General features: G+C 39.7%; 2 protein-coding genes across 3 annotated transcripts in view; both read left to right on the plus strand.

The window, feature by feature from the left end:
• The window catches only part of rabgap1l (RAB GTPase activating protein 1-like), a 132,938-nt gene that overhangs the window by 33,224 nt on the left and 75,678 nt on the right, over window positions 1–24,036 (plus strand). The gene's annotated exons all lie outside the window — the stretch shown is intronic.
• Window positions 14,725–15,846, plus strand: gpr52 (G protein-coupled receptor 52). Its single transcript, XM_046048728.1, has one exon. The coding sequence runs from the start codon at window positions 14,725–14,727 to the stop codon at window positions 15,844–15,846; it is 1,122 nt and encodes a 373-aa protein (XP_045904684.1).

The raw sequence follows: 24,036 nt of genomic DNA on the forward strand, positions 1-24,036 counted from the left end.
ATTACTGATATTCCTCTTGTCATTACAGCTGTTCCTCTGAACTGTGTGTCTTGTTGGAGAACACTCTCATTTAGCTGTGACATTTAAATGCATGTGTTGCTGTCTCAGGGCTATTACAGCCCGTGTTGGCCCTTGGCCTCTGAGGGAGCTTGCGAGAATTCAAAGTGATTTTTTTAGACCTTTAGTATTTAACTGTTGGGCATTCTTAAGGCTGTGTTTGTCTGTTTGGTCGGTTGAGTTTAAGGCGGTCATGGTCATACAGGTGCGCAACAAACTCTGGTGCACCGAAAACTGGATTTGGATTTCCTGCTGACTAAAGGTCACTTTTACACCTGTAGTTTCTTGTTTCATTTGGTCAAGAACAAAGGAACAAAAAGATTCACTGTTGACCCAGATAGGGAAATGGGGTGACCACTCACAAGTGACAGCAAGTTACTTTATCACTTTACTGCACCTTAACCTGTTTACTGATGTTCTCTGTTATTTTATTATATATCTGTAGATTAGGTGCGAAAGACCCACTAACACAAATAGATTGCGGCTTCACTTTTTTTGTTCATCTCCAGAATGACTTACAACTTGTGCAAGACTAGAACAAAGTAACAGTAAACATGCCATCCAAAATAGGTAGCACACACACCCAAATTCTCCTTACCAATATTACAGGCAACTATTAGTAAGGAGTTTAAAGGTCAAAGCTTCAATGACCAGAGAGCAGAGATGGACATAATTTTCCATTGACATACGTATTGATTTGGAATTGAGTTCCGAGCCATTAAACAGTTCTTGGTATTAGTCATAGAAAGACACAGATGTTATGGGTTGCACTGCATGAGACTACAGCTTTATTAGCGTCATTTTTACATGTGTAGGCACATTTCATATAGATATTCATATGTTTTCATGATTAGGATAAAGATAACAGCCCATCATTGTGTTATCCAGTAAATATCTATTACTTTGCTTGATATACTGATATTTTTATCATTTGATAAATATGAGCACCTCAGTTTTCAACTACACCTGGCATTGCTATGCTAGTTTTCTATAGTTAATCTAAATTAAAACTTCATTTTCCAAATGTGATCGAGCAGTTGTGTGACCGGGATCTGGCGAGAGATTTATAACAAAGCCCCACTGCACCAGATAGGAGCAGTGTTAGGAGGTGATAAACACGCAAAGCAGTCAGAGGTCCTCGCTTTTATGGTTAATACAATAGTCTTTCTCCTTTGCCTCACTGAAGCGGGCGAAACTACCTGCCTCGATCAATATGCAAAGAGAAAGAGGGGGATAGATGGAAAGAAGAAAAATGGCGAGAGGGAGGAATTAGGACCCATAAATATGAGGTTGTTGTCACTGAGGGAGAATTGGAGAAAAGGAATGTGTGTAAACGTCAAGAGAGCCTGGCAGATTTCTGTCTTACCTGAGTCACATATTTTTAGTTGTATTTCACCTACTGTGTAAATTTCTCTTTGTCTTTCTGTTTATCTCACTATCTTTATCTGGTAAATTGGGACAGTTTTTCTTTTTAAGTCCCATTTCTCTACCTTGCCTTCGCGGTCCTTTCTTTCTCTTTCCAATAGTATATGTCTTTTCCCTCTGTTCATTGCTTACACTCATTCTTTCTTCTTTCATATGAGCCATGTTTTTTATGCCTCTCTTTCTCTATATCGCTCTCATTACATAAGACCAAGCTTCTTCAGTTCAACTCATTTATTGTCATTCCACTGGCTGGGCAATGCCCACATCCTCTGTTTTGCTGGAGTAGTGATGGTATTGATAGGCGGGTGGCCGGACTATTAATAGCTACACCAAATGAATGGAACTGAGGAAGGATAGAGGAGGGAGGGAAAGAGGGAAAAGAAGCAAATGACAGCAACGGCGAGGGCGATGTGGAGCTTATTAATGTCTGTTGTCTGGGCTCAGTGACGACGTTAATGCTGATTGAATTTTAAGTAATTGGATTCTAGTCCTTATGGAAGGAGTATCAGTGTCTGTAATCAGTGCTTTGTATCACCAGGGGTTCTGGGCAGGCGTTATGTTAGTGATCCACAGCCGATGGGTGTTAAATCATGTGTGGTTTGTAGACCTACAAATACATCACTAAAACAGATGCAGAAAATAGAAACAGTTTTTTTTTTATTGTACTTGGAGAGTGAACTGATTTTAATTGTGATTTTTGTGTTATAGACAAACAACAGAACACAATATGCAATGCTTAGCAATTTAATTTCATGGTGCACTGCTTTTCTAACAGAAAATGAGCTATATAGCATGCAGGATTTTTTTTTTTTTTTCATTTGTGCATACAACTGGCACCTTTTTTCTTTTAGCTGTTCCTAAACATCCTTGTAAATGTCTTAAAAAGTCAGTGGTTTATTGTAATGACAGTACAGAACCACTGAATCATATGTCCTTCAGCCTTCCATATTTCACGCTTAGGAATGAGTCCTGTGCACGTCTTCTCAAATATAATTTACTGTAGGCCCATGTTAGTGACACAGCAAAAAAAAACTGTTTAGTAGGGAAATGGTTGCAGCATTTCTTATGAAACATATCTTACATTAGTATTTTGCTTGTGCTGGAATATGCCACATTCAGACAAGCGCTTTTAAATGTTGTTTTTTTTTGTGTGTATGTGTTTTCAGGTCCTGTTTGTGTGTGTGATTTAAAATGTGGTCACATCTCATTTTCTATCAATCCCATGTGACATGATTCTGATGTTCAACAAACTGAGATGACAGACAGATAAAGACATTTCATGTCCCTGAGAAAAACTGAGCATAATTAAAACAAATGAGTCAACAGCCAAGCTTTCTTATTACTAACTTTGTTAATACATGTTGAGTTTTGAGCATAGTGAATGCATGCCTGTCCTGTTACTATGACAGCCAACGATGTAATGGCAGCAAATGATTATGTATTTGAAACACACAAATGTGATCTGGCCATGACTCACTGTAAAAAAAAGAAAAAGAAAAAAGGCCTTGTACAGTTTATTCTGGTACCTGGCTACACTACTACATGGACTGCAAAAGGTTACTCGCCACTTGTACTAATTTAGAATACAAAACTTTGTTTACAGTTTAATTTAGACTCCAGTAGATGGATGGTTTGTTTTACATGTTGATAACTTAAGATGAGGTGTTGCCTACTCATACGTTTAGCTGATTCAAAGAATGATTATCAGAGGTACAGTAGTTTATTTCATTTCCTATATATGGAGACTTAGAAATTTAAAAACGACTACCCACCTGGAAGAATTATATTGGTATGTATTATTTTTGGAGTTCATAAATCATGTTGTGAGCTTTCAAAGTGATCTTGTGACCTCTTGAGGGATCCCTTCCTAAGGTGAGAACCTCTGTGTTAGGAACTTACTGAGCATTTAGCAGCATGTTGTACTGCTCTCATTTACAGATGTCACACCCAGAGTCACAAATACACACTCTGTCACACACACACCATAGCCTTAGGGCATCTGAGACATTCACAAATCTTTCTCGGCTGGCTCAGCACTGTGTTTGGGGTCTGGGTTGGGGGGTGCTAGTGACATTTGAACAACCTTTTCGTATCCCTAGAGCTGAACAAGTCCAAGGTGTGCTGCCTCGCATGAACCGACAGCTTAAAAAAGCTCAGCTAGCTATTTCCAGGCCTGCCTTTCCAAAGACCAATCTCACTCACAGCCAGTTTGTTGGCGGTGGTCAGCATCTCGCAACAGGTATGGCTGCTGTAATCAGAAGCCTGAAACAGCGGTTTCAACACAGCAGGCCGTAAGGAGCCTTATACTGAATGAAACTGAAGGTCTTCCAGGGGAATTGATTTTTTCTTTGACTTTTCTTTTCAAAGCTTTTGTACAAGATGTCACCCTTTTCTAACTTTTTGTACTAATTATTAGCTATGAGTGTCATATATATTGTATAAATACTGTACTGTATAAAAACCCTAGTACATTCAGTATTGTGCCATCACTGTCTTTTGTTTGGGTACTGTGGTATGATTACATAAACAAATCCCATTTCTAGCTACTGAAATAAGTGTACGGTAAAAGTAATAAAACTTATTTTAGCTGTAAAGATTTCAAGTATCTATCATTTTCCATTCCTTTTGTGAACTTTGCTGGATTTCCCTTCCATGACTGGAAGCAGCTTACAAAGCATGTAATGAATTCTAAGAGAAAATTAGACCAGCGCTGTGATAGTGCTTTACATTTTGATGTTGAATCATATTCAGGCCAGGCGCCAGCTTAGTGATGACATTTAACGTCTGTGTACAATCAAAGGTAGCATCAGCCATGCAGTCCTGCTCCAATAATACTACACCCACGCCTGATAACCCACATACAGATAAATGGAGTACAATGTACATAAGATGGGCTGCCATGGTAACTGCAAAGGTCTATGGACTTCTCTCTCCTTAAAGTTGTCTCCATGACAATTCTGTGTCTCCTTTAAAAATTAAGTACTTGATATCTGGATAATTGGAACCTGGATAAGTGGCCAGCTACTTTTTTGTCTTTCATATTTTTTATTTTATTTAACCTTCTACTTTTTCAACCTGCTGAGCAGTACTTTACAGTTTGTGTTAGGGCTACCCTCTAATAGTTGACTAAACGGTTAGTCCAGGAGAAGAGTATTAGTTGACAGACTTTTCATTAGTCCGCTAGTCACAGAAATAAACCCTCTAAAATCTTACACTCTATTTGGGAGCTGCGCCTTGTCACCGGGACGTATCAGGGCATTGTTGCAACACGGATCTTTTCTCTTGTAACACAGAAGTCACTTACTGGCGCACTGCTCTGGAGCTCGGAGTACTGAGCAAGTGTTTGTGAAAGGGAATACAGAACCGTGTTGATTTACAGTCATTTAATTTATAGGTAACGTTAGTATAAGTCTGCAAGTATTTGTTCTTGTGAAGTTGGAAGTAATTTATTCATGTATTTTGAATGACGACACTTGTGTGATCTTATACTGTGTTTAAATAAATTAAAATGTTGAGTCTCCTGGCTGGTTGCTCCGACACATTCAGGATCATTATCGCTTGTCTTTAACAGGAGCACTGTACTTGCAGAGTTCTTGCAAAATGTATATTTTAAAGGCTCATTATTACTGTTATGTATTTCTCTATAATGTAACATGTTTCTGTAGTCTCATGCAGTGCAATTTTACTTATATTCTTTCTCTGCCCTGGAACTCAAACCATTTTCTGATGCCTCAAAATTTATCTAATTAAATTATTTTCATAAACGTGTGACGACTATTTGACTAATGGCTTAAACTATAACGACTACTAGTCTTCTAAGGAAATCTTTAGTCAGGGGCAGCCCAGTATGTTTACACGTGCAAGTAGTTTGAATTTCGAATACAAATCAGACAGCTCTACCATCTAGTGAGCTGGAGAGGTGATTGAGGTTGAGTGTGACGGTGCAAAGCATATTGTTACTCACAGGGACTGTTTACACATTATGCACATACATAAACACAATTCCTCTGGCTGTGTTGTCTGCCCTACCACTAGTTGGAAGTCTACCACCGTTCATGGATAAAAAAAAAAAAAAAATTCCCTTGAAGGTCTAGTCTTGTCAATCACCGCTTCTCATACAAGACACACACGCTCACATTCTCCCCGCTATCCCATCCTGCATCCCACTATCTGTAGGGACCAGCTGCACTGCATGGCCACAAAACAGCCAAGCAACACCACTTCCATTCTCCCCTCCTCACAATATAGGTCTATTCACAGCACCCCTCCCATCCCAGCTCTGTGTGTGTCTCCATAATGCAGCCCTTCAGCTTCCATTCACATTTCCACAGCAGAAACTTAGTAGGCAGCACAAAAGGAAACACCGCTTCCACAGCTTTAGGAAAATCAATATCTGGAAAAGAAAAACAAAAATTAGATCTGTCATCGTTTAGATTTATCTAAATAAATTATCAAGTGAAAAGTGACTAAGGGTTTATGATGAATGTTGAGTATTTATACCACTTATTTGTACTGGATCTAAGATCAATAGATAGATTTCTGTTGGAGCAATCTCATCTAAGCAGCTTATAGTAACAGTAAATAGAGTAAAATTTCTCAATGAAAATGCAATACCAAAGGTGAGGTAAACTAATTTTATAAATTTGGGTGTTTTGTACAGCTGTAATTGCGCTGCCATACAGTAGTAAGTGTATCTACTATGTGTGTATTAGCATAGCCTCCTAGCCATGCTGACATTGATATGACAGCTCGTATTAAGGAGATCCAGCCTACAGCGTCTTCTCTGGTCACAACATTTGCATGTCTCAGTCCTCATACCAACTGTAGCCTCACAGCAGAGTAGTACTCTGCTTCTTCCTCTTCCTCACTGCAGATTCACACCAGCTTGCTTCTTGTTATTCAATAAATCGTTTTACATCATTAACATTTTCATCTAGGTGTCGAAAAAATGTGGGTGTATAAGTAATAGAACTGCAACAATTAATTGATTAGTTATTAAACTAATTTGATAATCGATTTGGTTTTGAGTATTTTCTTTAAGAAAAAAAGTTAAAGTTCTCTCATTTAGGCTACTTAAATATGAATATTTTCTGATTTTTTTTATACTCCCCTATGACAGTAAACTGAGCAAAACAAGACATTTGAGGATGTCCTCTTGAGCTTTGGGAAACACTTATCGACATTTTCCACCTGACATTTTATATACCAAACAACTAATCAATAAATTGAGAAAATAATTGACAGTGAAAATAATCGTTAGTTGTAGCCCTAATAAAGTAAGTTTAAGCAAGAAAAAGCTTAAAACAACTCCTATTTGGAAGAAAAGAAGAGACACATAGTGTAATCAACAAGTACTGCATGTCCCTGAACATACTGTAGTGACACATACATAAGGCAGGACAGCAAGCCACTAATAGACTAAGCATTTCATGTTTCTCTATGAGAAAATTATTGCCTATGTGTTAGTTGTGTTTAAAATGCAAATACAAAATGCAGCCATAACCTGTATTTTATACAATGGTATGTTTTTCTTTTGACAAAAAATGTCATTTCAAGTGAAAGTACAAAGAGTAATCCTTTACTTACTTTTAATCCTTTTAAAGTAGTGCAACAGAATTATGAATATAAATGTGTCAACCTGATCAGACAGGTCTTCACCTATGTGGTGTGAGGTAAAATGAAGATGATAGAGGATAGGTGATTTCAGTAGGCAGCCTGCCTTTGACCTTTAGCTCCTGTTTACCATTCAGCTGGAGCGATCCAAGTGTACATAGTATACACGGTGACATTGTGCTGGAGGTGAATATGGTATGGAGATACTCTTTCTGTTAAGGGTGTTCAATATAAATAGTTGTCATCTGAAATGTGATAATATCTGTTTTCCACATGCTGTGATCTTGCTCTTATCTTTATATTTATCTATATATTTTCCCTTTTTCACCATGTCAATTTCATACATTTCCTCTATTATATTAACCAGTAATAGAATGTGACCACCATGACCATTACTTTCTAAAACGATAATCAGAACTTGTTGCTGTTTAATTATTATCATTTATTTCCAAATACATAGCTGCCTCACAAGACTAATGTTGGCTGTCCACAAGAGAGGTGACTGCAAAATAAAAAATTAAAAAATGTAATCGAAATACAGTGATGGCATTTCAGTATGCACTATACTCGTGTTTTTCATGCTAATCTGCTAGTCTGTGATGCGTTATACTCCAGGATACCAAAGAGCCAAGAGATGCAGAAGGTCTAACAACAGTCTGGCTTTTGCTGGATTGAGTGCTTTAGTTGTCACAGTATCTCCATGGAAACCATTTTTTGCATATAGTGCATGACTTCTCAATTTCCAATGTAGTCTTTATGACCAGAAAGTAAGGCATGCTGCACTAAAGATAATGACTACTAATGTTGTCAGTACTTCTTCAGATTCTTCTTCCTCCGTGCCTAGAAGCTGAGAGCTGGACCCAGACAAAGCTTTACCCACTGTTGATAAATATAAATACTGGCTTTCTGCCTGCTAAGCTGGTTTAGTGATGGTCCATTGATGGTGCTCGCTGATAGTTTGTTTCCAGGCAGTGAACCAGCTCTAATACGCCCCACTAACTACCTACCCCTCCAAATCCCAACCCCCCCCCCCCAGTCTCTTGGACAAGAGGGTTATCAGTGATCGAAGCTACAGAAGCAACTACATTTACATTTACCCTTTCTGAAATTCCTTGATTACCAACCTTAAAAAACAATTTGTGAACCAGTAAGCCAGTCAAAGTGGAAGCACCTCATTCATATAAAGAACAAAAAATTTGAAAGACAATCAAATTACTGTCACAATCTAGTGAGGCCCGGTTGCAGAGTAAACTCAGTAATCTGAAGTGCTTTTAAAGATAGTGGAGATAAACGAATAGTAGTTAGTGCACAGACTTCTAACAATAGGTAAAGGCCCCTTTGCCATCACATGCCATTCCTGTATTATTTTCACAGTGAAAAAATAAACGTGGCCACTGAAGCACATATTAGAAATAGAAATTAGCTATTGATAAATTTATGGCAAGCATGATGGTACATTATCATCATTATCCATTATTAATCAAGAAATGCCATAACTACATCTAATTAATCATAATCCATTAGGCCTCAGCTGAGTAGACAATACTTGTACTTGTACCCTCGGGTACAGGACTTACATAAACAAGACCTTATAATGTCATGTCATCTGACCAGGTCTTACAACACTGGCTGGTCAACATTCAAGATCAAGGTTGACAAGTGTAAGGTCCTTTCTGTAGATGCTGGGACAGCATCTGAACACTCATTTGTAGAGACAAGCCCTTAATTGACGTGTTTGTGTGAAGTTTGTCATGTTTCTTTTTTAATTTTTATTTGATTAATTGGCCACTAGGGGATGCTTGCTCTAGAAATGTGCTTCATAAACTTTATTTCCTCAATGACTTTACTCAACTTGTCCTGCTAAAAATGGCCTTGAACAAGATGGTAAACCCCCTACCTCCTTACTTACTGTACCTTAAGTGGCTAATGATCAGCCTTTCAGCTAAACGCCTATAATGTGTAGATGTAAGCTCCCTGCTTATTCTAACACATTGCTGGTGAGACTGAAATCAGCAGGAGCCCAGGTTGGAGGAGGGTGGGATGCTGCGAAGCAGTGAAAGGTGAATCAGCCTCCACCTTTGTTTCCAAGTAGCCCCGCTGGCTTTGTTTTGGAGCAGAATGAATTATTAACGGTGGCCTTCTGGTCGTGTTTTTCATCAGTGTCCACCAAAGGTAAAGAGCACTGTGCTGAGAGATCTCCATTGACTGTCTCCTTCCACAGAACTGTCTACATGAACTTTTTTTAGTCTTCACTTTGTCTGTTTATTTTTTCCCCTCTCTTTCTGACCCCTCTCTCTGTTTTTCCATCACACGGTTTCTCTTGAATGACCAAATTAACCGGTGCTGAAGAATATCCTGTCTCCATGACAATTAAAGAGCCGTCCTTCTGCATGGCAAACTTACTTGTGCACACTGAAACACACTGTATTAAACCTTAAAGGGTTATTCCACTTCACTTAAGTGGAATATTGTTTAACGTTGACCTCCTTAAACATTTGTTACAAGACAACAAACCACAAGTGTATTTGCTTCCATTGGTGTCTAAAATTACATAATTTCTTGCTGCTTTTATCTTGATGAATGAATGAATTCTAACACAATTTAATTTGATTTTTGAAGTTGGAGATTTGATTTTGAAAACCGTGACCTGAATAAGCAATGTCTTGCCGATATAGTAATATTAATTATTTGATGTGAGGCAATATGTATTCTTTCACAAATTGACACAGAAAGAAAATTATGATTTAAGCATTATTATAAAAGGGAAGAAAAAAAGTAATGTTTCTATTTTCTCAAAATGTAATGATACAAATATTTATTAATGCTTGTTATTATTGTTGAAAAACTGGAAAAACTATAAACCAAAAAAAAGTATGCTGTATTCTGACTATTAATGAAATTAACATGTTTCTCTTATAGCTATGTTAGCTAAACTTAAGATACAAATTGAAACGAACATTGTTTGTGAAATAATCATTACACCAAAATGTAACCAGACAAAAGTTAAATTCCAGTGGTAAATGTCAACGAGGCTGTAAGGCATTTTCATTAGCTTCAATGCTCTGTCATAAACAGGTGGTGTATCAGAGAATTGGTTTGGCTGCATGCCACCTTTTCCTGTGCAATATTCTTTCATCGTATTACATCTTCCTCAAGGACACTCAGTCATGTCTAGGCCATTGTCTGTGAACAGCTCTTTCTTTGCTGTTGTTCAGATAACACATTTGATTTTGCTCTGCTGGTTTGATATGATTTTCTGTATAGATTAGACCAAGCACTATTCTAGAATTTAGGTTTGTCAAATTAGACCTATTTTACAAAGGTAAATAGTATCGTGTTTTTGTCCATCTGCTGCTATACTTTGTCGGCTGACACCATGTCTATATTTCCATTAAAGACCGCAGTACAACTTTAAATGTTTAACCAATAGTGCTACCTCATGGTCAGCTCAGCCACCAAATTTTCTTCTGCTTGTTGTTTGAGTATGCATGGTGTAAAACTCTACCTCCTGTATGATTTGTTTATTTCTGGTCATGTTTGCTCCTGTCCAATATTTTGCATTTTTCCAAGTAATCAAAGCACTCTACTCTACCTGGAAGAGGCCTGGTGCAGTGTTCTCCAAATTAGCCATTTTCCATCCAACTGCAGCCAGCAACTCCTAAATGTCTCCAATAGACTCCAATAACAGTTAAAAGAAATAATAATAAAAAAAATAATACATTAACAAAGTTAACAAGTAGTACTGGGCAACGATTAAATTTATTAATCGCGATTAATCGCAAAATTGAATAATGAATTCTAAAGTAGTGTATTGCGCACTTTTAATTTTAATGTACTGCTTTATACACAAAAGTACAATAACATGTTGTTTGAAAACACTTAAATAAGGTGCATTTACCAGCAGTATTCCCTTTACACAAAAGCAGTAAAATATTTCTTATAAATCTCAACTTAAATATTAATGTAATCAAATCTAATATAAAACCAAAGCTATTTGCCACTGCCAGGGCGTTACCTTTTATCTAGCTTGCTAAAACAAGTTACCATCAGAGTCCAGAGCCACGATCATAACATCATAACAGGCACCTTCTTAGCAACAGGTTAACCTATATAAATCTGTTTTCTCGTTTTTTTTTCTGAACAGGTATCAGCAGAAACATTTCTTTTAGCAGCATAAACAGTCTATGTTCAGTAGCAAGTGTCCTTGTTAGAGTGAGGTGATGTGCTCTCCTCACGCACACACCCGCCTGCAGCCGAAGTTGAATTATCTTGAACTTTTTGTACGCGATGCGGAGCACAAATCATTGGAAGAGAGACTGATCCTCGCTGTTTGTTTCCAGAATCTATTACCGTTTACAAAATAGGACATCAACAGTAGGGAATTCACATAGCAGAGCTGCAAAACTAGATGAAGGCCTATCAGGTAAAGTTATGGATAATTTTAACACATGTTAAATAGGCTACAGCTGTTTAGCGTACAGAAGTCATTGCCGTGGTTACTATCCATAGAGCACCTGCTGTTTACTCACGTTGCGCTTCTGTCCTGTTCACTGGCCAAGCGACTATGTTGTGATTTTAAGAACGTTCCTAAGGCCGACATCTTCCCCAGTACTAATCAGCATGCAGTGTGTAGCTTTCCACTTCGCTATGGCATTTGATTGCTTGTCTTGCTTTTGTTTATCTACTTCTCCAACACAGTGCATCCAGCGTAGTGTACCGAAGCCTCCCTCCACTGCTTGTTTGGGTGGGTGATTTGCAGGCTGATCAACATCCCACCCCTCCTGTGACTCATGGTTTGACTGTATGTGTATTCAGAGCCAGTGAGCAATGGACTTTCAAAATAATAATTATAAAAACTGCGATAATAACGCGTTAACGTACCCAGCCCTATTAAAAAGTCTACTTTCCTGCCGCCATTCTGCTTAGCCAATTTACTGTCACTTGATCCTCTTTATCATCTGCTTGCCAGAGGATGCTCTCAACTGGTCGCAATGCTGGGCAACTGTAATTAAGGGGGAGACAAAACTGTGCTAAGCTGTAGGTTAAATAAAGAACCAATAAAGTATCCGGAAGAACCTGGAGCCTAACAGGATAAGGGAGTATACTAATTTTACTAGGGTTTATCATCCAAGATGTTCCATGGGATTGTGGAGGTCATCCTGTATATTTGAACAATATATACTATATAATATGTGTTTAGGAAAGTGGAAAGTTGAGGCTGATGACCACTAATACTAATTACCACTAAGTCTTTTTCTTTTCCCCCAAAGTAGAGACCATATAATAAGTGTCTCATATATTATGCAATTATTTGCTGTAATATTTTATCTTATGTTATTTATTTCATTGCTGTTGTTTTTATTAATGAATGAAATAGACCTAGTTTTTTTAAACATACTGTGGCTAGGTAGATGTATGGAGGAGGGGAGGCGACGGTTGGGGGGTCGGGGGCAATTTGTATAAGTAATACGTAAATAGGAAATGGATCTAAATTTACCTCTGAGAGAAAGCCAGTGTGAGAGACAGAATAATGTGGCAGGGAGCCTCAGGTGCAGCTGGGATGGGAGGAGGCGGGGCAGTGAGCGAGAAGCTGAGGGAGAGAGCGCGAGTAAGAGGGAGGGGGGGTGTGTGTGTGTGTGTGTGTGTGTGTGTGTGTGGAAAAAGAGAGAGATTGAGTGTGCAAGCTAGAGAGACTGTGTGGAGAGGGAGGGAGGGAAGTGTAAGCCAGTCACAGCATCTCTCCTTCTCACTGCACCAGGGCTGAGGGACTCTTCGTCCCCTCGCTTCCCTCACTGCAGATTTAACTCATTTCCATCAGCGCAATCATCTTTTTTTCTTGCTTTTTACTTGCTGCTTTTGACAGATGCATTGCATTCATCTCTATCTTTATGCCAGGATCTAAGGATTTTATCATTAAAAACGTGGGTTGTCCTGTTAAATGGAATAAAAAGGGGGGACGTTTGCAGAGGACAGTGCTTAAAACTGGGACTCCGACGGGGACCTGGTATTTTCTTTATGCTGCTAGAGTGGATTCTCCTTTTGTTGCACTGCCAGTGTTTTGTTCAGGGTGACAGACATGCTGAGAAAGGAGTTGTAGGACCTCATACCTCTACAACTAAACAGAACGCATACTTCAGGGACTAAAGCAAGTTAGAAAATCTATGGTTGCATTAAGCACTTAAGGAGAATGTGCTAAGCCTCCCCTGCCAATGCTTCAGAATGTCACAAAAAAAAGGCAAGTAACAAGTTTATGGGATAAATATATGGATTGCCGATTGATACCCACACCCCTCTCTGCAAGTGTCTGCCACAGGATTGCTGAGGAGTCAAATTGAGTGGAGCGCTGATTTATTCAGCTGGCCTCTCGTTGCTCCAGGAGAGTCCTTCCACCTGCCTGCATGGGAGTCTGACATTCAACACTTTCATCAGCTACTGGACTTTTACATTTGTTTGTCTTTCGTGAATTGCAGTCCAGAACACTGAGAGGCAAGTTTGCACATTTGGATTTAAAGTTTAAATCACATTAATGGCAGAACATCCAGACATTTTGACGCACTTGGTTTTTTACCTCATTCTGCCTAGGGATGCCTTGTAAACACATTCCCCCCCCAGCGCCATGTGTGCTGAGAGAGCTGTGACATTATCTCCTGCGGAGATCCCTGTGTTGTTCTAGCCTGTGTCTGTGTTTTGATTCAGACAATAGCTGGGCATACATGGGCTCCAGACACTGACCAGAGGACCACCAAAATAAGGGAAGCCTGCTTTTACATAGTAAACACACTAGCACCCATAGCGCAGTGAAACTTTGGATTGAATTGAAGCGTTGATTCGTAGAGATGGATATAATTATTTTTCTCCAAACTTCAGTATACACCAAGACAGACTCTTGAAAACCCCTTTTTCTCCCCTAATCAGTGGTTACCTAAAATGTATCTTTTGAAAGCTAACTGCACTCAGTAAAAATTATCTGATCTCTAGGTGTGAAAAAGGATCTGCTGATTTAACTCATCTCCTTTGAGGATCTGTCAAGAGAGAAGAGCATTGTGTTTGGCTTCATGCCTTACCCCCTTCATATGATATCCGTCTTCACATCTTCTGTGCTCTCTGCCCTTGTGAGGACAGCTTATGCCCTCAGCTTCCCAGTGGCAACCCTCATTAAAATCAGATGATGGGGCCACAGACTGGCAGCCAAAGCAGCAGGGAAATTCACCTTTGGGATATATGTTGGCCACAACACTAATGTTACCCTGCTTTAGGTCTACTGAAGGAATATAGCTTTTTTTTCCCTTTCTCTATTCCTGACTGTTACCCACCCACTACTTTCACTAACCATGAGTGATTGGAAAAGGCGAGCTAAACGGGTTGTCCTACCCTGCCAGAGGCTGTATTGATTTTCCTCCAGTCAGTGTTCATTTGATTGAGACCCAGCTATGTGAGAGTAAGGTGAAAGAAAGAGTGAGTGTGCTAGAGAGAGTATTGAGCTCCATTAAACTGAGGGAGGTTGCAGACACCCAGTGTAGAGCAGGCAGGGGGTGGGGGGGTGGGGGGCAGGCAGTTCTCCAGTTTCAGGCCAGCTGCCATATGGGTGGCACACCACAAACCTGACCCACCTGGATAGCACCCAGAACAATGAACCAGTCTGAACTGACAACGGACCCGGTGCTCAATGCCAACAGCAGCCATGGAGACTTCTTTCCTGACAGGGCGTCCAATCACTCTTGTCCCTTGGGATGGGGGCTAAACGAAGGCCTGGAGGCTTGCGTCCTGGAGACTGCTGTCATTGTACTTCTTACAGTGCTCATCATTGCAGGCAACCTGACTGTGATCTTTGTGTTCCACTGTGCCCCTTTGCTACACCACTACACCACCAGCTACTTCATCCAGACCATGGCCTATGCTGACCTGCTGGTGGGCCTTAGTTGCCTGGTGCCCACCCTGTCTCTTCTCCACTACCCAGCAGGTGTCCAGGAGCCTGTCACATGTCAGGTCTTCAGCTATGTCATCTCTGTTCTGAAGAGTGTTTCAATGGCTTGCTTGGCTTGTATAAGTGTGGATCGATACCTGGCCATAACTAAACCACTATCTTACAACCAGCTGGTGACGCCATGCCGGCTACGAGGCTGCATCACCCTAATTTGGGTCTACTCTAGCCTGGTTTTCTTGCCCTCCTTCTTTGGGTGGGGTAAGCCAGGCTATCATGGGGACATTTTTGAGTGGTGCGCTCACTCTTGGCCCACCTCTGCCCTCTTCACAGGCTTTGTGGTGTGTTTGCTCTATGCACCTGCTGCACTTGTGGTTTGTTTTACCTATTACCATATATTTCGCATTTGCCAGCAACACAACAGGGAGATCAGTGAACGACGAGCACGTTTCCCCAGCCAGGAAATGGAGGCTGGTGAGGGGGGGGGTGGTGGTGGGCATCATGGTGGGCATGGACCAGATCGGCGCTACGCGATGGTGCTCTTCCGCATCACGAGTGTTTTCTATATGCTTTGGCTGCCCTACATAATCTACTTCCTGCTAGAGAGCTCCCATGTACTGGATAGCCCTGCCCTCTCGTTCATCACCACCTGGCTTGCCATTAGCAACAGCTTTTGCAACTGTGTCATCTACAGCCTGTCAAATAGTGTGTTCCGCCTGGGTATGCGTAGGCTCTCACAGACAATTTGCTCCTTCAGCCACTGCGCGGCTGATGACAGGGACTTTGGGGAGCCTAAACCAAGGAAGAGGGCAAACTCATGCTCCATCTGAACGGATGACTTTTACAGGATGAGGATAGTCCTCGAATCTATGAATGGGAAACATGAATTTTAACAAGCTAAACAGCTAGTTAAATCTCAGTTAAATTGGCAGGGTTTAACCAAACAGAAAACAATTTCTGTTGCATCAGCCTGTCAGCTGACTCCATTGACATAACCTTGGTCACAGTAAACCATGGTTTATTGCATTACAAGCTTTTCAAGGAGTTGGGTGCAGTGTCTAAACAGAGGAATTTAATGGCATGAGGGCCATGCCTTTATTCCATGGTATGTGACTTAGCTTTAGATCACATAGAAAGTAGTCTCGCCATGGCTTTCTTATCTTACTGTATGTCATCAGCCAGGTGAGACATAGTAGAAAGACAAAACTGTAAAAGCTGAAACAAGAAATATTTCCTTAGACATGAAATGTGACTACACTTTTTCATGCCTGTTTGTTGTTGTGAATTGGATCAACCTTCTATTCGACTTCTCTGTACTCTCTGACTGCCGTTAGCAGAGATAAGAGAACCTACAATTACATGTGCTCACAAACCTGTTTAAAGTTTGTAAATGAATATTAGATTTTTTTAACTGTATAAACACACGCAGTGACAATGACGTCAGCCGTTATGCTGCTGACAAATACCATGACGTATGGCCTTGACTGTTTTCTAGAGAAACATGATGTGGTCAGGTGAACAGGAGAGAAAAAAATATCATGATGTACCGGTCAGGTGTTCTGCCACATTGGCCAATCACTCTAATGATTAAAAACAATCAGCAATCTGAAGTATTAGCAGATTATGGTTACCAATTGATTGGTGCACCCCTTCTAAAAAGCACCTTATTTCCAGAATTTAGACGAAGGATGTGTCAGATTGATGCTGAGGCCTCTATATTGAGGGCAGTGAACTGATGCTCTCGACAGATAACTACCCAGGGTTTTTTTCCCCCAAGGTCCCCCCTTGCACTTATGAAATAGCCCATCAGTGCCAGGATTCCCACCATTGGCATGGCATTCCTGATATGGCTGTGTTATGAGTATTCTTTGATGCATGAGCGCTCATGACAGCTATTTCTAACCAGCAAATAAATCATCCTTTTTCCCTGTATATGGAGGGCCACATATAATGGATAGTGAATAAAGAACAGAATTGCCAAAATAAAACACCATTATCTAATTATTAATTTTATATTATTATAAAATACAAAAGGAAGTTCAATTTGTATCATTTTACATAAGAAACCAAATTCTGTAAGTGACTTATGTGTCACTTAAAGGTAAGAAAAGGGATAGCAGTGGTAGTGTAGACTTGAAGATTTAGCCTTGTTTTGGGTCCTTTGCCTAAGTGACAAGTTATCTTTGTTGAATCTTACAGTGGATTTTATTTCCTAGCAGCAATGGACAGGGACTCAGGTCAATGTGATCTGATCTGTCTGCAGGTTGCTGTGAGATTAAAACTGAACTGATCTGAAATTACATGCTTTCTTGTGATAAAGGTTTAAGGCTATCCAGTAGCATATCTCATGGTGGTCAATTTTCATTACTTTTAATTAGTCCTACTCTCTCTCAGCTATACTAGCTCTGGTACTGATAAACATTAAGCGTTACTGCCCTCAAACTACAGGCCTGAATGTCCTACAAACTCAATGATTTTGTGAACATTGTGAACACCGTACTGAGTGGGCACTTACAGGGTCAAACCAAGTTTTTATTTTTTATTTTTATTTTTTTTTATTTGGGGGGGGATATTAACTTGGTAACTGGGCTTGTTTACCAGATGACCGATGCTGAGAAGAGCAAAGTATATGTAATAGAAATGGATTTCTTAATGGATTGTTTGTAGGCTTCTGGGTAGTTAACTCCATTCTGCTAAAGGTTATAGTTTTTGTCTTTTGTTCTTCTGTGCACATTCCAGCTTGGTAAAACCTGAAGACTGGTCTCCAGTGTAGGCCTTTTGATGTACAAAGTGCAGATGATGTGTGTTGTTAAGCAACCCACAGACTGCCTTTGGTTATGATTCTCATCCTTTGCAATACTCCACAGTATAGTCATTCCTGTCAATTCAGCTTGTACATTTCCTTGATCAATGGATCAGTGTCAAATTCGTTTTACATGAATACAGCCACGTACTATAGCCAATGACTTATACTGATTCCCCTCTTTGCTCATGTAGTAGTGTCATCTGTGGTTTAGGCCTTGCTTGTGGTGTATGTTTGTCCCTGCTAGAAACCAAGTGACACAGCAAACCCAGCCCCTTGATGTTGTAACCGCATTCTATGCTGCTTAACAGTACCCCGTGTAAGTCATTCCTCATTTTAAAGCTGCATGAAGTGATTTTTGACTACTAGAGGCAGAAAGACTAATATAATAAGCCTTTAGGTCATTATATTTTAGTGTCATGTTAGCAAGCAATTTGCTACACATCCATTAGAAATAGAGCTACATGAGCAATTTATTCAAGGGTCTTTCGGGCCACCAGATGAATGTAAGTATACTATTATTTTTAAGCCAAGATTTGGTAAACCTTTTTTGGGTTATCTACATGCTCTGCTCACTCATTTACTTTGGCTCTCTGCAGTTTCAGATGAGGCAGGTAGCCTATAGTCAACCTGAAATAATCATCTGCTGGGAGTGACTGCACATGGTTGACATTGTATGTGCCGGCGCTGGTTTGGTTTTGTTGGTTCCATCAACTAAGATAACCATCAGTGAGGTTAAATCAGCTGTGTAAAGCTAGAGTATGGGGTATTCTTAGTGGGATCATCAGCATTCGCCACCCTAATCATTATCATAATATAATCAGGAGTTGTTTGATTCAGTATAAAAAAAATATTGCTTTATGCAGCTTTAATGCATTACAGATTGTTCTGTATACGTGCCTAAAGATGTATTTTGTATGACAAGTGGAAAAAAGATTGGTTGAGAAGTAATTATTGTGACATGGACATATTGTGCTTTTAAAAACATTCTCCAGCTACATGAACATGTCTTTGGATTTAGTTTTCCATGACTTTGTGATAGGTTCAGAAGGGTGTCCACTTGAAACAAGTAATTCATTTATCACAGTCAGTCTGACTTTTGCCTTCAAGTAGATACATGTTCTATTATCTGACGTCTACATCATATCCGTAAGATAAAAGGAGACAGCAGATTTATCTTGTGAATTCCCTTCTATAGCCAACTGACCTGAAATATATGAGGCATAATAGTAGGGAACCACAGCATAGTTGTGTCAAATACTAGACTACCGATAATATTTTTTTAATTTTGATAGCTTGTGTTTTTGGTGCTTCTTTGGAGCATAGTACTGTGGGTTAGTAGAAGAAATTTAGAGGCTCTGAATTAGTGCTGTATTATCTTCACAATGTGGTGACAAACAACAACACATCATAAAGCAAAATTCTGTAACAGCCTAAAAAAATAGTACAGTTGTTACCATATAGTTGCAATATTCATTTCAAATGGAGATTACAGTATTTGGTCAGAAGATGCACAAATATTCATTCCTTTGGTGGGCTTTTTATTTGTAGCGGGTAATGTGAGATGCGTGTCTTGGCTCAAGGTTTCAAAAATCCATGAGCTAATGAATATTTAAAAAAACAAAATTGTTTATATATGTCTGTAATACACTGACCAAACTGAAGTGGTAGAAAATCAAAACTGTTATCTTGTTTAAACAAGTTGTCTTACTTACAAATGCATTGATCGAGGCTTTTTAGTAAGAAGAGTTTAATTACAGAATAATATGTATTTATTTATTAAGTTATGTTTAAATCTTTACACAATATACTGTATATGAGTATACTGTATATAAAGTGTGTGTATTTGTTTCTAATCTGCTGTACAGCCAAACAAATCTGACAAATTCTGACAAAGGTATGGCGCATCCATTTGTGTTAAATTAACTAGACTGCTGATGTTTTGAGTTGGAGGCAGAGAGTGTTATATTATACAGTATCTATTTTTTTATTTTGAAATTTTGTCAAAGGCTATGGTTTTGTTGTTGCTGCCAACTCAATAAAGGTGAAAATGGTAGACATTCATATCTGTCTAGATGCTTTTATGAAATGTATGTGTTTCTGTAGCAGCAATCAAAACTAGCTAATGGGGATACAGGTACCAGCAGTGTGCTGGTATATGATTCCTGTGTTACGAGAGAAGAACAGTTGAACAATGCCCTCAGTGACAAGGCACATTTCCCAAATGGAGTTTTAAGTATTTTTGTTTCCCGTAGTCCAGCCAGTGCAGTAATGGCAAGCTAACCAGCTGTCACTCTTAGTATTAGGGATGGGGATCCATACCCGGTTCTAAAAGGACCCGGTTCCAAAATTTCATAAAACCCGAAAAACAATAAGGTCCGAGCTTATTGATATTGCTATCGAGACTAGCAGGTCCTATAATGTAACGTTATGTCTCGAGCGTCATATCTGGTTTAACTTGAAACGTGATGGACATGAAAACTAATGTTTTTTATTGATGGCACCGAAACGCGGTATTAAACGGGCCCCTGACTCTGCTTGCTCTCTGTCGGCTCCTACACACACACGCACGTGTGTGCAGCAGCAGCTGCAGCAGAGCGAGACGGCGCTCCGTCGCTGTGGAGACGGCGAAGTTTAGTTAGCTCCAAACTACTCGAGTTGCAGACAGCTATGCTCGTTACTATAAGTACGTGCTATAAAACCTTCGCGAGTATAAAGACAATACTTTATCAATACACCCATGTGTAGGGTAAACATGTTGAAAGATTTAATATAATCATCTCTGTCCTCAATCTCTCATCCTGTATGTTTTATACAAGCACAGCTAATGTGAACTTGGCATTAGCCAAATGTTAAAAACAAGCTAAATAGAAAGCTGTCTGTCTATAGCATAGACTGGTCTGTAGTCCTAAAATATGGCACATTGTTTTAAACTCAGCTGCTGGCAGAGACAAACCAGCCTCTCCTCCTTCGACCAGGAAACGTTACCTGCAGGGAGTGCAGAACAGCAGGGAGGAGGAGGAGGAGGGAGAATACAGACTGAGTTTTTATTCTTTCTACGTCACTCACTATTGTGATGTCAGATATTGAATTTATATATAGTGACTTTGCTGTTGTAAACATTAATGTTGCTGCTCTAGAAACAACATTTAGCTTTATTTAAGCTATTAAAGTGTAATCATATAATTAAACAACCAGGCAGATAATATGCATACTTCAATATTTGTTTATTTATCGCAAGTGATATGTCACCTCAATATACAACAATGTTATCGCACTTCAAATATTTTCCTCACACCGTGCAAGCCTACCTCATGCCCGTTGGGTCTGGTCTTACCAAATAACCGTCACCAAATAATAGTAAAGTATCGGTAGTGGTATCGTTAAAGAATCGGATCATTAAGCAGTCTCAATATGGGTATCAATATCAATAACTATCCCCATTCCTACTTAGGATGGACTGTGCCTCTTCCACTGGTGAGTAGATGCGCGCTGTTTTGGTTTGAAATGCCAGCATAGATATTCCCTGAGTTGACTGATGAGTGTGTGAGTTATGTGTGTGACATTGGGGCATTCATGCATAAAGGTGCTGATCAAGACAATACTCTAACCTTAAATTGTAATTCTGTTGTGAGTTTTACCTGTCTGTGGATGGCCTGACGATTTTACCCGCCACTGCCAACAATTTACCTGCATTTGGTGGGGGGTGGGTGCTAATTTCAGACTGTGTTTGCATGACTAACGTAAATCTAGGCCTAGATGAAATGTATTTAGTTTTGTCCTCTATGAGCAGATCAACTGTTTAAGCCATGTTGCTCCTTCTTGGAATAAAGTCTGGATCTGGAATCTGGAATATAAAATGTATTTCACAGCCATTTAGTCAGAGAATGAAACCCAAACAGGGGGCACTGTTGTTCCCTAATGATCCTATATCTGTCTAAAGTCATGCTCTGATGGTTGCTCCACCTCAGAAATGGTTCCATGGTTATAGGCAGGAACCGATATCCATCCCAGATTCCCATCCTAACCTTAACCACAGCAAATATTACAAGAAAATGCACTGCAGATGACAACGGCGGATACTTTGCAACAGTCTCACTCAGACTACAGGTGAGCTTCGCAAGAGCCATAACCTAACCATCTTCACATAGTAGGTTAGTGGAGAGACAAGCGAAAGAAGATGGAAGGGGGTATTAGAAAAGATTTAAAGTTTGAGCTGCAGATCCTGGAATGAAGTGTTTGGAGAGAGAAAAGAAAAGACGAAAAGAGAGCACGATAGGAGAAGTTGTGAAGTAGACTGCCTGAATGAGAAGAGCAAGATGATACAGAAAAGAAGGACTAGGAGGGAGGAAGGTAAAAAGGAAGGGGAAAGATGGAGGTAGGAGTCAAAACAGGTGTGCTGGGTTGGTGAATGAAAAGAGGGAAGGTGCAAGAAAGAAAATGTAAGGATGAAGAACAGTGATTAGGAGGATATAATTAGTTTCACTCTAATTTGTTTTCTGTTAAGATCTATTTCAGTGAAAATATTATTAAATTATTAGTTTAGAGGTTAGGGGTTTATCCCTCTGGTACATGGTATATGTCATGGTACAAGTCTAACCACATTTGTGATTAATGTACTTTGTCCCTGGTAAATAAAACAATACATTTTAATATAACAAACAACATTGGTAATATAAAATATAAACGTCACTTTATTTCCACATCTTATATATGACATTTTGTATTTTCACAGCTCTCAGTAGCTTTTTACACTACCGCAAAGGTTGTGTATCTAAGTATGTCAGCACAAGAGGACCATTCTGAAATGTAAGCACATTGCTATGAAAATTGCTTGCATCAAATGCCCCTTGCATGGCATTAAGCTTGAGAACTATTTTAATATACATTGAGTATCAGGTGTGTTTTTATTTGAACTTGCCAGCAACCACGCTAAAGCTAAGGCAGTTTGGAACGAAAATCTGTATTTGTTCCTCCTATCAAAAAGCATTTCATCCACACTAACTATTCAGCCAAACCAAGAGCAGCTTCTAGGTCCAGGCCTGCTCAATATTCATGGCTGAAGCTATATCAGGAATTCCCTTTTATTTCCACAATTGGCAGCACTCGCCTCACTTCCTCTTTCCACTTCCATCCTGCCACTTTCCTCCACCTCTTTCCGTCCTGATTGAGAAAGGACCACCTGACCCTCTTTGAGGTGGGGAAGTCATAATTGGGGGGGAAGCCAGTTCCTGTCTCTTTGTCCTAATGGTGGAGCCTTGCGGCGCCCACCAAAAACCTTTGATGTTATAAGGAGGACACACTCACACACCAACACACCCTCATACATCTTGCATGGTCTCAGTCAGTCTTTGAAAACGTGTGACTGTGGCCCCATAGCTGACAGGTGTGGATCTAGGCATAGCTGAGCTGGGTGCTCTTACAGTATGTAATATGCAGTGTTAAACATTTATTTATCCATTAACAAGACTGAGGCTACAGCCGCTCAAGTAGTTCTGTAAGGCTGGACTTATGCGCAGTGGTGCTTTGTGCTAAATGTTTGCATGATTCATCATCTGGGGACCTTGAACGTCTGTACAAAATTTCACGGTAACCCATTTAATAGTTGTTGACCGACCAACTGACATCATGGCTAAAAAGTGAGTATGCTCGCGCTGCTTCAATAGCACCACATGCTCACACATTCACCATAATAACCACAAGCTATTACAGGCTATGAAGGTAGTTGTTGTAAAAAGGTAACTATAGATATACAATGTCTGGTTACACTTTCAAAATAAAACTACTGGCTAACGTGAAACGTCCCAAAAAAGCGAGTCAAAGATAAAAGCGAGTGTGTCAATTTTGATGAGAGAATGGAGACGTATCCTTCTGGGCACAAGATGAGAAAAAAACTCAATGAGAGTGACTTTCGGGAACAGCAGTCAGGTAAAGTTGTGTTCTCTCCTCTCAAATTCTGATGTCAGCAGATAACCGTAATGCTGAGTTAAAGTGCAGCTGCAGTGAATCTCTCTAGTCTGTCGGCCTTGCTAACTCAGCTGAGCACCGAATCTCTTAGTCCGTCTGTGTCTTGGTTGCTTTTTAGAAGAAGAAGAAACCTTTATTGTCACATACATGTTGTGAAATTCATTCTCTCCATTTAACCCATCCCTCAAGGGAGTAGTGGGCAGCCACTGTGCAGCGCCCGGGGACCAACTCCAGATGTATGTATCAGTGT

Source organism: Micropterus dolomieu, linkage group LG05, assembly GCF_021292245.1.
Source record: "Micropterus dolomieu isolate WLL.071019.BEF.003 ecotype Adirondacks linkage group LG05, ASM2129224v1, whole genome shotgun sequence".
Classification (NCBI taxonomy): domain Eukaryota; kingdom Metazoa; phylum Chordata; class Actinopteri; order Centrarchiformes; family Centrarchidae; genus Micropterus; species Micropterus dolomieu.

Coding starts and splice junctions, on each gene's coding strand:
- gpr52 (XM_046048728.1), top strand. CDS start 14,725: ATGAACCAGTCTGAACTGACAACGGACCCGGTGCTCAATGCCAACAGC.